Genomic DNA, 12,087 nt, shown 5'->3' on the forward strand with positions numbered 1-12,087 from the left:
TCTCATGTTACACTACAATCTCTGTACGAGAAACTCAACATTAACGGCCTCAATGCTGTACTGGCATTGGCGCCACCTTCAAAATCAACTTGTCATCATATATCGAATTCAGCAAGAGAATTCTCTCCGGAATGTTCTTACATTTCCAACTGTCGTAACGGTAAGCAGTCTGAGTCACAAATGATGACATATTTTTCAGGAATGGGTAAAATCACGAAACAATGTGAATCCATCTTCAGGATGTACGATCTTTTCCGCGCTGAGGGTATCCACCGATTAATCGCGCGGACACGGACTCATCCTCGCGAAAATGAGCCCTGGAGTCAGCGGTATCGTTTAAAGCGCGTGACCGGATATAAAAATGTGAGCTAAAATTCTAAAAACCGGAAATGAAGCTTGCTAAATTGATGAACTAATATCTCGAAAATTAGTTCGGTGACCTACCCTGATTTTTTGTGTACAAATCATTTTCATCATTACGCGTTCCTGAAGAAAATTTAAAAAAAATTTATCTGGTGGAAAATTTTTTACATTTTAAAACAGCTTTTTCTTAAATAATTCAAGTTCTATTGGTTAGTTTTTTTTTTATATCACGTATACAGATAATGAATGTGATGATGTTAAATAAATTTGAAAAAAAAAACCAGGTCACCGACTTGGTTTTTGAGATATCTTTCAAAAACTGAGTTTTAGAAGGTCTTTAAGCACTACTGTACGGTTGCCATGGCAACAGATGATGGCTGACGAGCCCCCTTAAAAGATTGCCCTAACATAGTGTTAAGGATATGTCAAGACATTATCCCGATGATAAGCTTGACAGTCCTGATATCTTTTACTGATTGGCACTTGCTGTTAATTGTGGAAAACCCTTTCGAGCCTCCTTAAAAGATTTGAATTCAGGTGAACAATTAAATGCCATCTTAACAAGGTATCACATTTGTACGCTATCAAATGAGATCTTACTGTGATAAAGACTGTTGGGCAAGCAACACATGAGCGATCATTCCCTCGAAATGAAAAATTCAGTTCCTTAGCTTTTTATAGTCCTTTTTTTCACCTGTGTGAAATTGTTACTTTTGGGAAATGAAATGTAATGAAGATTTCTTTGATAATTTTCACCAAATCGGAGAAAATTAAATGAATCAATCAATCGATCGCTCGTGGTCTGCATAACAATCCATACCATTAATCCAAAAATGGTGGCTAAACGCAAACTATAATTCGCACTTACCAAATAATTCTTTCCATTTCCAGGTACAAGACAAACTAAATCTGATAAATGGTGAAGACAAAATAAGATATTAGACAGCCACCAGTTTTGCTAAGAGTACTGATAATAAATAATTTCAATGTTCTTATCTGTGTGGTATCCTTTGTATATTCAATTATTCCATTGTCCTCTGTTTCTTTGTCCTTCCATCCTTCTGGATATTTTCCTCTTTCTTGAAATGAAAATTAGAAATGTGGTCAAGAACTTCCTTATGTTTCGAATCTACGCGGACATTAGAGAACAGATTTTACGACGACATGTTACCAAGAAAGTTTTAAAGTAAAAAGTTTTGTAAATGAGTGTTCAATTCACAAGTCTGCGTTCAACTCTGAAATGAATCCCTAACAAATCTAGCACGTACAATTTTTTTGTCCTAGCGTTCGACTGAAAGAAGGTAATGAATTTATTATCATATCATAGTGATGTACTTCAACCAGGTTTTACTTCTGCAAAGACCTACACCCTTACGCAAGCAACCTTCGAGTTGAAGAACCACTCATTCCACGTGTTGACTCGTTTAACTGAGACGTTACGATTCGTTCAGCTCCGTGAAATAGCTTGAGGCAAAATTTTGCTGAGAATTGCTTACCTTCTGCTCAAGCTTCACAAGACTGCTCTCGTTGTTCTTCATTACACGTCAAGCGCCTTTTCCTTTCAGAGTGCAAATTATATTTCAGCAGTAAGGTACGGCACGTCACAGTCACTCTCCGGCGAAAAGCGTGATTTACTGAAAATTCTGTAATTCCGCATGAATATGGATTAAGAATTTCAGCCAATCGTGGGCTGAAATCCCACACATCGCACCCTTAGTTTTAATTGCACGCTCGACTGGCTGATCGAGCATAAAAAAGAAAAAAAAGTATTGTGTGCGACGAATTATCGCACTAAAGGCGAACAAAAATTATTATGCATTCTCTCAGTCATACCTACAGACAATAGATTTTATTTCTGTAGAAGTGACGTCATACCTACAGACAATAGTTTTATGCGTTGTTGTCTTTGCAAGTGCAGCTCAGGAATGTGCATAATGAAACAATTATTGGATTCGGTTTTCGTATGATAGCAATAATTAGCAAGGCTTCAGTTTGTGTTGTCCACCTCAGCCTTTGGTTTCGGCAGAAGACACAAACTTTGGCCTAGATAATTATCTTCATCATGCTCAACCTCATCGAATAATTGTTAATTGATAGAAGGTAATTTTTCATAATTGTCGAAATAGCTGACAGGGTCGTCGAGACAATTTATTAATCTCATGTTTAACGGGCTCGGTTAGACAGGATGAACAACTTCACCTTTACTTGAAAATCACTTTTCCAAAACTTCTTTCAAAGATGTAAATTTTTCCTGAATCAGACTGAAAATTCCAACTGACTTTTCCCAGGCCTTGAGGTAAGTCGTTTTTCTCTGAAGTTTCCAGAACTGTGACAACCATGCCTAACATTATCATGCCAGGAACGAAATACTATTTCTTTTTGAAATAGCTTCTTGTTGACCATAAAAACAACGAAGGACACGCACCATCTTTCAATCTCATAGTTCGGCTGTTTATAAACTTAAAATCTTCATATTCGAAATGTTCATGGCACATTTTTTTGTTTACCCATATTCGGACCACGTGACCAATTATGACGTATGAAGTTAAAAAGGTGCTAACGAGGAAATAAATAGCAGCGTAGTCGAGTTCAGTTTTCATATCTTGTCATGACTTTGGAAATGCGAGTCAGTCTTTCTACCTCGTCTTAGTGGCCTACGAAATAGCTGACAGGCTTGTGGACCTTTTCGTTGCTAAACGCTATAAGGACGGGGAGATCACCGACAATCCTGAGGAGAATGTTTTTATCGCTCTTATGGTACTCTTTAGCCTTGGATTGCTCATGACAGTCGTCCGCGTTTATTACTACCTTCAAAAATGGAAACTCTCCAGCAATGACGACGATAGCAAAGACGAGTTCCATCATGCCATCAACATGTCGATGAGTTTGGCCAAAATGTGGGTCGAAGCTTTCCCCCAGGCAACAATTGCGAAGTTTTACTTTGGCGACTGTGCACCAACGGATTCTACGAAATTCTTGGTTCAATTCTTCAACCTCTTCTCCATAGTTTCCTTTATCATGGTTCTTTGTTGTATGTTTTGCTACTTCAACCTTTACCTAAAGAAGAGTCGACTGATGGTGATCTCCGTGGTTCTCATTTTCCTTTTCTGTTGACTGGCTCCATCTTTGCTGTTATTTCGATGATCGATTTCAACACACCATGTAGTCAGTCTGAACGCTAAAAATCTGAGCAAAGTGTATTTCTACCTTTTTAAGACCAACACGCTTTTTGTTAAAACCTTTCTTGCAATGTTCGGTTTGCGTTGATAATTGTTATAGATCTATTTGACGAAAGAAGACCTCCTTCTTTTATGTCGCAGTAATTTACAACTAACGTTTTAGTTTGAACCATGTGAAAAAGAGTACCACGGTAAAAAGGTCTTATAATTATTAGGGTACTTATAGCCATTTACTCAAGTTACATAACTCGTAGAGGAAATGATCAAAAATGATGTTTAAAATTCATGGGGTTGAACAAGTGATACGAATTTTGTTTTAAGGTTTGCAGTTTAGGACTTTCCACACCCCCTCAAAAAAGTAAATATATTAACTTCGTCGCGGTGGAACGTAGTTTGTGGGTAACTAAGATACTAATTCGCAATTGCAGTCAAGAAACGTTTCCCGGCCGATGGCTCCAAGTTCAGTTCCATTCCAAAATCCTACTCCAAGACATTCTAACTCAAACCAAAGAATTTTTGATGCGCAAATGGTCAAGAGAAACCGAATACAACGGGTTCTTCCGTGAGCGATTTACTAAGTTCAATGCTTGTTGCTGCCGAGAAACGAGCAGAGAAAGCGGAGCTGCTTAACAGCTATTTTTGCTCAATTTTCCGCTTGGTTACCCCTGTTGTAAACAACATACCTACTTATGATTCACTGACCGATATGCAAATTTTGCACAAAGAACTGTCGGTTGATGAGGTCAGGGGTGCTTGTCATGAGTAATTTAGATACTTCAAAGGCGTGTGGGCCAGACGGCATTCCGGCGCGTCTTTCGAAAGAATGCTCTGAACAAATAGCTCCCAGTCTCATTGCGATTTCCAACCTTTCGCCGAGTAGGGGTAAATTCCCCAACGAGTGAAAAACCCCGGATATTACACCCATCCACAAGAAAGACTCAAAAGAGCCCGCCGAAGACTATCAACCTATATCACGTCTTACTATTATCAGCAAAGTTTTAGAACATTTTGTGAGCTCCCGATTTTATGATAACGTAAAACACTCAATTACCCTTTTACAGCACGGGTTTCTAAGAAATCGTTCGCGTGTCACCCAGTTATTGTCTGTGCTACACGCCCTATGTCAAGCTTTCGATGAGAACATTCAGACTGATGCTAATTTACACTGATTTTGCGAAGCCAAAGCTAAGGGTGTATGAGGTCTCGGGACAATCACTTGCGTGGTTCACTAATTATTTAACGGGTCGAGCTCAAAGGGTAGTTTTGGACGGCGTTGCATCGCAGTGGGCTCCGGTTACTTCCGGCGTCCCGCAAGGGAGCCTGCTAGGGCCGTTATTGTTTACGATATTTATTAACAATCTCCCTGGTGAAACGGCACGCTGGGTGAGGGCAGCGTTATACGCCGATGAGACCAGACTGTATAAGAACGTCAGTTCCGTCAGCGATTGCTTGTTTCTGCAGACCACTCTAGCGAACTTGAATGACTGGTCAAAGAGAAATAACATCAACTTCAACACCTCGAAATCGAAAACGCTTACTGTGACGCGGAAGAAAACTCCCTTGATCACGAGTACATCCTAGGTAACGTACAACTTGAGCGCGTGTCCGCTGATAAAGATCTAAGAGTTACAATTACGAGTACGCTGTCTTGGCACTCCCACATACAAACCATCACCGCTAAAGCCAAAAAGCTCCTTAGGCTTCTAAAGCGGACATGTCCCTTACTAACTGACGTATCTACCCGGCGCGCGCTATACTTATCGCTAGTCAAGTCACAGCTCTGCTACGCTACTCTAGTCTGGTCGCCTGCTCAGGTTTCCCTGAAGGCACAAGTCGAGCGAGTGCAGCGGCGCACTACCAGATGGATTTTACAAACCCGGATTGGCGAGATGTCCTATAGAAAAAGAGTTAGTACCCTGGACTTACTCCCTCTTACCTTCGACAGAGAAATGAAAGACTTGGCAATAAGCGCTTACATAACCATACCGACCTTGATGTACATAGTTTCACAAACTTTATTTCTCACGGCCGTAACTAGACTAAGCAACTCCTTTAATCTTAAAACACCAATCTGTCAAACGAGCACTTTTCAGGCCTTCTACTTTAATCGTATTGTACAATGAAAAAAGTTTTGATTTGCAAATTGTTGCTGATCAAAAGAAGTGATTAAAACGGAAAGTGAGGAGAACGCATGGTTATTCCCTGTTGAAGAGAAAAGTGAAGTGGATGAGTGTCTAAGAAGTGGAGCACCAGAGTGGCCTTGGGCCTAGTCCCTTTGGAGATGTAGATAACTTTTTATTGTACCTTGTGACTACTTCAGCTTGGGATTGCACCTTAGTGATCATTGTTGACTGACAGCACTTATTAGAATTTATTAGTCAGTCGTTGCTTTGAAACTAAGTCTAGCCTGGTCCTGAGGATGCACAGCAGTGGTTCGGGCGTGGTTCCTACCTGGATTTCTCGTCATTTTTATTACGTCAGGTTTCTCCTTGCCAATGCATTAGACACATGGTTCTGTTACTGGTTGTCCAGCTCTCGTATTCAGCTTCACTGTGATGTTCTGCAACTGTGGTTACTGATATTCTCTTAAAGAGGAAAGGCATTTTACCCTTACACCCTTAAGATTGACTGACATCTAATTTCTCTCAAAGTATTCTCCCTGGATCAAACATTAAGGTCAGGAAAATAAAAGAAATCTTCAACAATGAAGGACGCTCTTGATTGTTAATCAAATTCTCCTTGTCAGCATCTTAGGAAATGTAGAGAACGGTATGGAGAATACGCTAAAAAATGATATCTTTTTTTAGGTCTTCCAAAACAATTACTTACAATAAACACCGCCTGCAAATAGCGAGCTAATCTAGGCGGGCGATGTTAGCAACAAACACTAATTACTAATTGAAGGCGTTAAAAAAGTCGATTTTGAATACATTATTCGTCAAAAGACGAAAAAAAAAGTGATAAAAAGTGAAGAAAAATATTATAATTTATGATTGAATTGTAATTAAGATGCCTTTTTATTTCAGAAATAAGAGTGCTAGTGTCAGCCGAACTGTCCAGGGTTTCTAGAGTTTCTATACGCATACTGATGTTAAGGCGTACAGGGGTAATTATTCCCTCAGAGAGAAAAGTTGTTTAGGGAAACATACCTTGAATGATATATCCTCTCTGCGTTTATTAAAAAAAAAAAAAGAAAAATCTCAGTGCAAATGAGGAAGTTTTCTATTTCACTCTTAACTAAGAGATGTAGGAGTAAAATCCGCTTAAGAAAATTGCCACTCATTATACGCCTGAATAGGAACAAACTGATGTTTATACCTCAACGCTTCCCCGTTTGGATTGTAGTTGACCCAGCATTTTGATTCATATTTCATTTCAAATTCAATTTAGTTTTAGTGATAACTTTCCCAAACTTAAATTAACCTTCCACCTTATTTTGAGAAATCAACTCAAAGAGATGCTTAACTTCAAAATGATGAAGATCAACACAACTTTCGTGGAATTCCATTTCATCACGCCTCACCGCTTCGAGCGTACTTTCCAGGGTCAATTAACAATAACTTGCGCCGATTCTTTAAAACATCTACTCTTCCCTAATCATCCAAATTTCTTGTGTCGTGAATTTTCGGGGTGAAAAAGATAAAAATTATGGTCGCAAAAATTAACAAGCAAGTTTATAAATAATTCGAGAGTGAATCGACTGAAAGTTTCGCTTTTATTTCCTAAAACGTTCATTTCCCATAATGATTTGGTAACTACATGGTTTGGGTAATCGAGATTTCAAAATTCGCATAACTAAGACCCAGATAAAAGCTAAGCATCATATGCTGCTTGTTTTATTTTGTTGTTATCGAACTATAATTATTTCTAAATTATGATTATACGTATTTTCTACTTTGAAAAAGTAAATGGTGTCCAAGTTGTATCAATTTGCTGTATTCCTTGAACATTCCCTGGATCAGAATGGCTTGAAATGACCTGATAATGAACTATAGGCTTCTAGGTGTGACTAGCTGTTTCTTTAACTAAGGCCACTTCACTGAACTGTATTTGAGATACATCCGATTTCATCAATTTCACATTCAACCACATCACCTTTCTGTGGAGAAAGAAAGGGATTTTAAAGTTTGTTGCTTGGTACCTTACTTGTTGGCGCAATTTTCAATTGAGTGTTGGATTACATTTGTTTTGCCTCACTATGCTTTCTGATTGGCCCATAAGAATTGCACAACTCTCTCGACCAATCAGCTTCAAGGCTAAGACTAATTGCGCCTTGAGTTGTCTGCGCTTCAATCAGTCCACTTTTCATTAATCTGAGTTCTTATCAGCTCCTAGGGATAGTTTCCATCTGTTTGGCTCTTGAAATTATTTTAGTTCTAGCTTAATTAGATTGGCCTTTAATTGAGTGTTGAAAGTAAATCTGGATTGCTTAGTTTTTGCTTTACTTCGCTCTGTGATTGGAGATTGGTTCAGAAAACTTGTGCCAACACTGCTGGTGAGGTGTTTTTAACAAATGGTAAACACCACATTTGTGGTGTTTATCATTTGTTTTATAACATAACATTGATACATTGTAGCTAAAGAGTTCCCTTTTATTTAACAAATCTTAGCGTGACCAGAAAAAACAAGCGCGCGCGGAAAAATAGTCTTTGCTCACGTTAGCAGCGTACACCCATGAGCAAATGGGGGACGCTAAATTGACCAATCAGAGCGCGCGCTTTATTTTGGTTATGTTATAATTCGTCATCTTACAAACCTTCAGGTATACTGGTGGTTTTCTGAAACAGCCAACACCTGGTGGAGTACCTGTTATAACAACATCGCCAGGAGACAGGGTAATAAATCTAGACATCAAGTCATAAAACAAATCATCAGCAAACTCATGGCCATATAATCTTATCACTCAGTCTATAATTCCACAAACTGTTAAGATACATTCCCCAGTGGCTCACATTAAAACTTTTTTTTTCTCACACAATAAGGGAAAATCAAACAAAATCTATTTGTACGGAGGATAGAACAAATAAACATTGTCTAGAAGGCCAGAGGATTTGAGACTCAGTCTTGTGATTGGTTACCAAATGCTACACCACTGAGCCACTAAAAGATCATTGGGTAGAAAAATTATTTACACAGCTAAAATATAGGGGAGCAGGGATGGCGCAGTGGTGAGAGCACTCGCCTCCCACCACTGTGGCCCGGGTTCGATTCCCGGACCTGGCGTCTCATGTGGGTTGAGTTTGTTGTTGGTTCTCGTCCTTGCTCCGTGGGTTTTTCTCTGGGTCCTCCGGTTTTCCTCCCTCCGCAAAAACCAACATTTCCAAATTCCAATTCGATCTGGAACAGTGGACAAGAATAGCCACCCAGTGGATGTCCATTGTTAAAATCATTTATTTATTTATTTATTTATTTAAATATGTCATTTTCTTCGAGGAGACAAAATGAGAGGCCCACAGCTTATGTAACAAGAACACAAAGCTCTTACCCTGGACATTGCATGAAGGCAGGAACGCAATATACAAAACAACTCACAGTATTCTTTAACTTAATTAGCACTCCCTACCTAGATATAAAAGAAACCAATGCTTCTGTCTTAAACACCAAATTTTCAGTATTTGAATCTTGCATGACATTTCCATTAACACGACAACGGATTCCCAGCTTGTGGGGATCTGAAGAAAAAGTCAGGCACAACCATGTTGAGACAGGCTGGATTTCATGTCAAGTGAAATCTCTCAAGAAGAAACTCACAAAATTTAAATAATTTTTTACTGATGGCTCATTAGCCTTCACTAATCTTTGCTGTTTGTGACAACTTTGGATTTTTCCTCCTCTTTTTAAAAAAATATTACTTTTCCTCATTTTGGAATAATATTCCCCCAATGACTTCTTCCATCTTTCCTTCCCGCAAAATTCAACCCCTAAACCCCTAAGTGACTAGCAGGGACATTTATCCTTACAAAACACCCCTGAATCAAAGATAAAGGCCACAAGAATAAGGGAAAAATCACAAACTAGAGAAGCTTTTGATTGTCAAACAAATTCTCCTTGTCAGAACCTTAAGAAATGTATGGAGAACAGTATGGAGAATATGCACACTCATGTTACAGTGGAGAGGGTTAATAGACCTTGCTACACTCAACTGAATAAAAACATGGTATACACTAAATATTTTCTGATGACAATCAACACATGACCTGATAGAGATTCCCTAGTGACTATAGCTGGACCAATTGGACAAAATGAGTCAAATGTTTTGCCTATTAGCCACTGTCCACTATTTTTCTTTAGCTGCCAGTCTCGTGCACTAACATCATGTACTACAGTGTAGCCTGCAACATACTCCATAGCTTCATTTTCCTGTCAGTGCAATTCATACAGTTACATATAAGTTAATGCTCAGTAAAAATATGGTTGAGTCCTCTTTAAATTACAAACTACAGTAATACATCAATCAATAAAAGGTGATCGCAGGGGACATGGAGGAATTATGCATTGATCAATTTGAAGCTTCAATCTCCCCTTCCCTGGTAAACTCCCAGGCAAGGTTCAAATTCCCCACCCCTGGGGCACAGATGATGGTCAAATGCCTGTGGGTTGCCTGGAGTTGCCCAGGGGGAGGGGGGGTGTGTACTTTGCCCTTGATTTAAAATCTTTGGAAGAAGAAGAGCCTGGTGCTGTTCATTCAATGGATAACAAGAATACCTTAATCTTCTTTCCTGTTTTTCCAATGACAAAAGCAAGCTCCACTTCAAAGTCTAGTTCCTGTGAATCAAAAACCTCATCAATGGGTGAAAATAACCAACTTTTAGATGAAGCTAAGCTTGGTCTTCTTCAAAAAAGGAAAGTTTAAAATGTAATGTGCAAAAATCTGGCTTGTTATGATGTTTTAAGCTGCCTTCATGCTTTCTCCCTCAATCAAATTACATTTTATTTGCTGTTTTTGTTCATGGGATCATCACTGGAGGGTATTGTTACCAGAAGAGGTTAATTTCAAGCTACATTTTTCAACATTGCCCTTAAAACTGGCCACACCAATGTTACAGTCTGTAATAAAATTAGTTGACTATTGCATTGCCATGTTATGTCATGTCATCATGGCAACTACATTTAATTTTATCACAGATCGTAGTAGACACAATAAACTTGATTTTATGATTATTTTTAAAAGTCTGGCTACAAGTTCATTAACTAAAGATTCCAGACTTCCTGAAAAATAAAAAGCCAGAACAGACCTGTGTTTCCTCAGGATAAATGATTGGTGCTCCTGGATCTGTTATTGCATTATTAAACTTGCTAAAAATTACAGGTTCTGTGGGCAAAGGAACATTTTGCTCTAAACAGTGGTCAACATAGTTCATTCCCACACAGATGAGTTTGTTAGGATTGTGAATTGGAGCCTTGAGTTGAACATCTTCCCTCTTCAGTACATGTTGACCTCCATCCACTACCCTAAATGAGTACAAAATAACAGAATTAACTCCATGAATTCAAGTCTAAACTACCAAGTGCTATTACTACTCCTCTACAATAGTCTTCTAGTCTGCAGCAGGTATCCCCTGGTTTTACAACATTATGTACACCTGGGTGAAAAGAGATGGCGAGAGGGTTAATCTCTTAGCCTAAAAGCACAACAGAATGACACGGTCAATCCATTTGATGTGTTCACCACCTTCCCTCTTCCTTCAGAACTATGAAAAAAAGGAAAATGGTCGTAAAGTTCTACTGCAAAGACAACTCCAATTTGAAACCAAGCATGTTAAGAGAAGTCTCCTTGGGAATGGAACAAATGACCATCTTCTCTATTTACCAAGATTGGGCAAGGGCTAAATTACACCCCTTCATTCAGAAATCAGAATTATGAACACATAAACACATCATATCAACCCACCCTGGCAGGTACTTTACCACCAGTATACAGAGATGGGTGGTGCTCTTCTGAGGAGGCCTTCTCTGCCATCATGCAAGAGGACAATAACAAACAGCTACCATGTTTTGCTATTAGGCCTTTTATTGGAAAGGGTCAGGGTTGAGTAACCCAACCCAATATGAGAGACCAAACCCCACCCCACCTCCGCCCCACCTCCAAAGAGGGGACGGCTGGGTTCTGATTAAAAATGAATATGCGTACTCCACGTCGACAGCTTTTCCTTCCTCCAAAAATACGTGATTACTTCTGAATTTATCCTAAATAATGAACCACACGAGCTTTAACCTTTGCGCTTTCTTCACCATCTCTATTCCTCCTGCTAGGAAAGATTTCATATCACTTGGGATAGAGGATTCCCCTGCACACAAGTCAACCACATCGCCGCCATCTTTGGTCTCAACACCAACCCTCTGTCTTCCACCTTCAACGAATTGGACAAGACGCATGCTGTGCTTAAATCGACTAAGTGTAGAACTAATGATAAAATCTGGACGGATCCCAAGCAAATGCCGTAACATAAAGCAGTCAAACACGATGCAAAGTTCTTCTTTAGTTAGCAAAAATCGGCAAGTAATTCATGGCAGTCTCCATATAGACTCCCTGTTACCCAGTCTC

The 12,087-nt window shown here is 39.1% G+C and overlaps 1 protein-coding gene across 1 annotated transcript; it reads right to left on the bottom strand.

Annotated features, from left to right (window-relative positions):
* Positions 1 to 6,722: 6,722 nt before the first annotated feature.
* Positions 6,723 to 12,087, bottom strand: LOC111334296 (oxaloacetate tautomerase fahd2, mitochondrial). The gene is made up of 7 exons (XM_022939996.2): positions 11,758 to 12,087; positions 10,778 to 10,994; positions 10,248 to 10,307; positions 9,740 to 9,902; positions 9,106 to 9,214; positions 8,299 to 8,386; positions 6,723 to 7,641 (listed from the first exon to the last, which is right to left on the bottom strand). The coding sequence occupies exons 1-7, from the start codon at positions 11,988 to 11,990 to the stop codon at positions 7,579 to 7,581; spliced, it is 933 nt and encodes a 310-aa protein (XP_022795731.1). The 5' UTR covers positions 11,991 to 12,087; the 3' UTR covers positions 6,723 to 7,578.

Source organism: Stylophora pistillata, chromosome 1 (assembly GCF_964205215.1).
Source record: "Stylophora pistillata chromosome 1, jaStyPist1.2, whole genome shotgun sequence".
Classification (NCBI taxonomy): Eukaryota; Metazoa; Cnidaria; class Anthozoa; order Scleractinia; family Pocilloporidae; genus Stylophora; species Stylophora pistillata.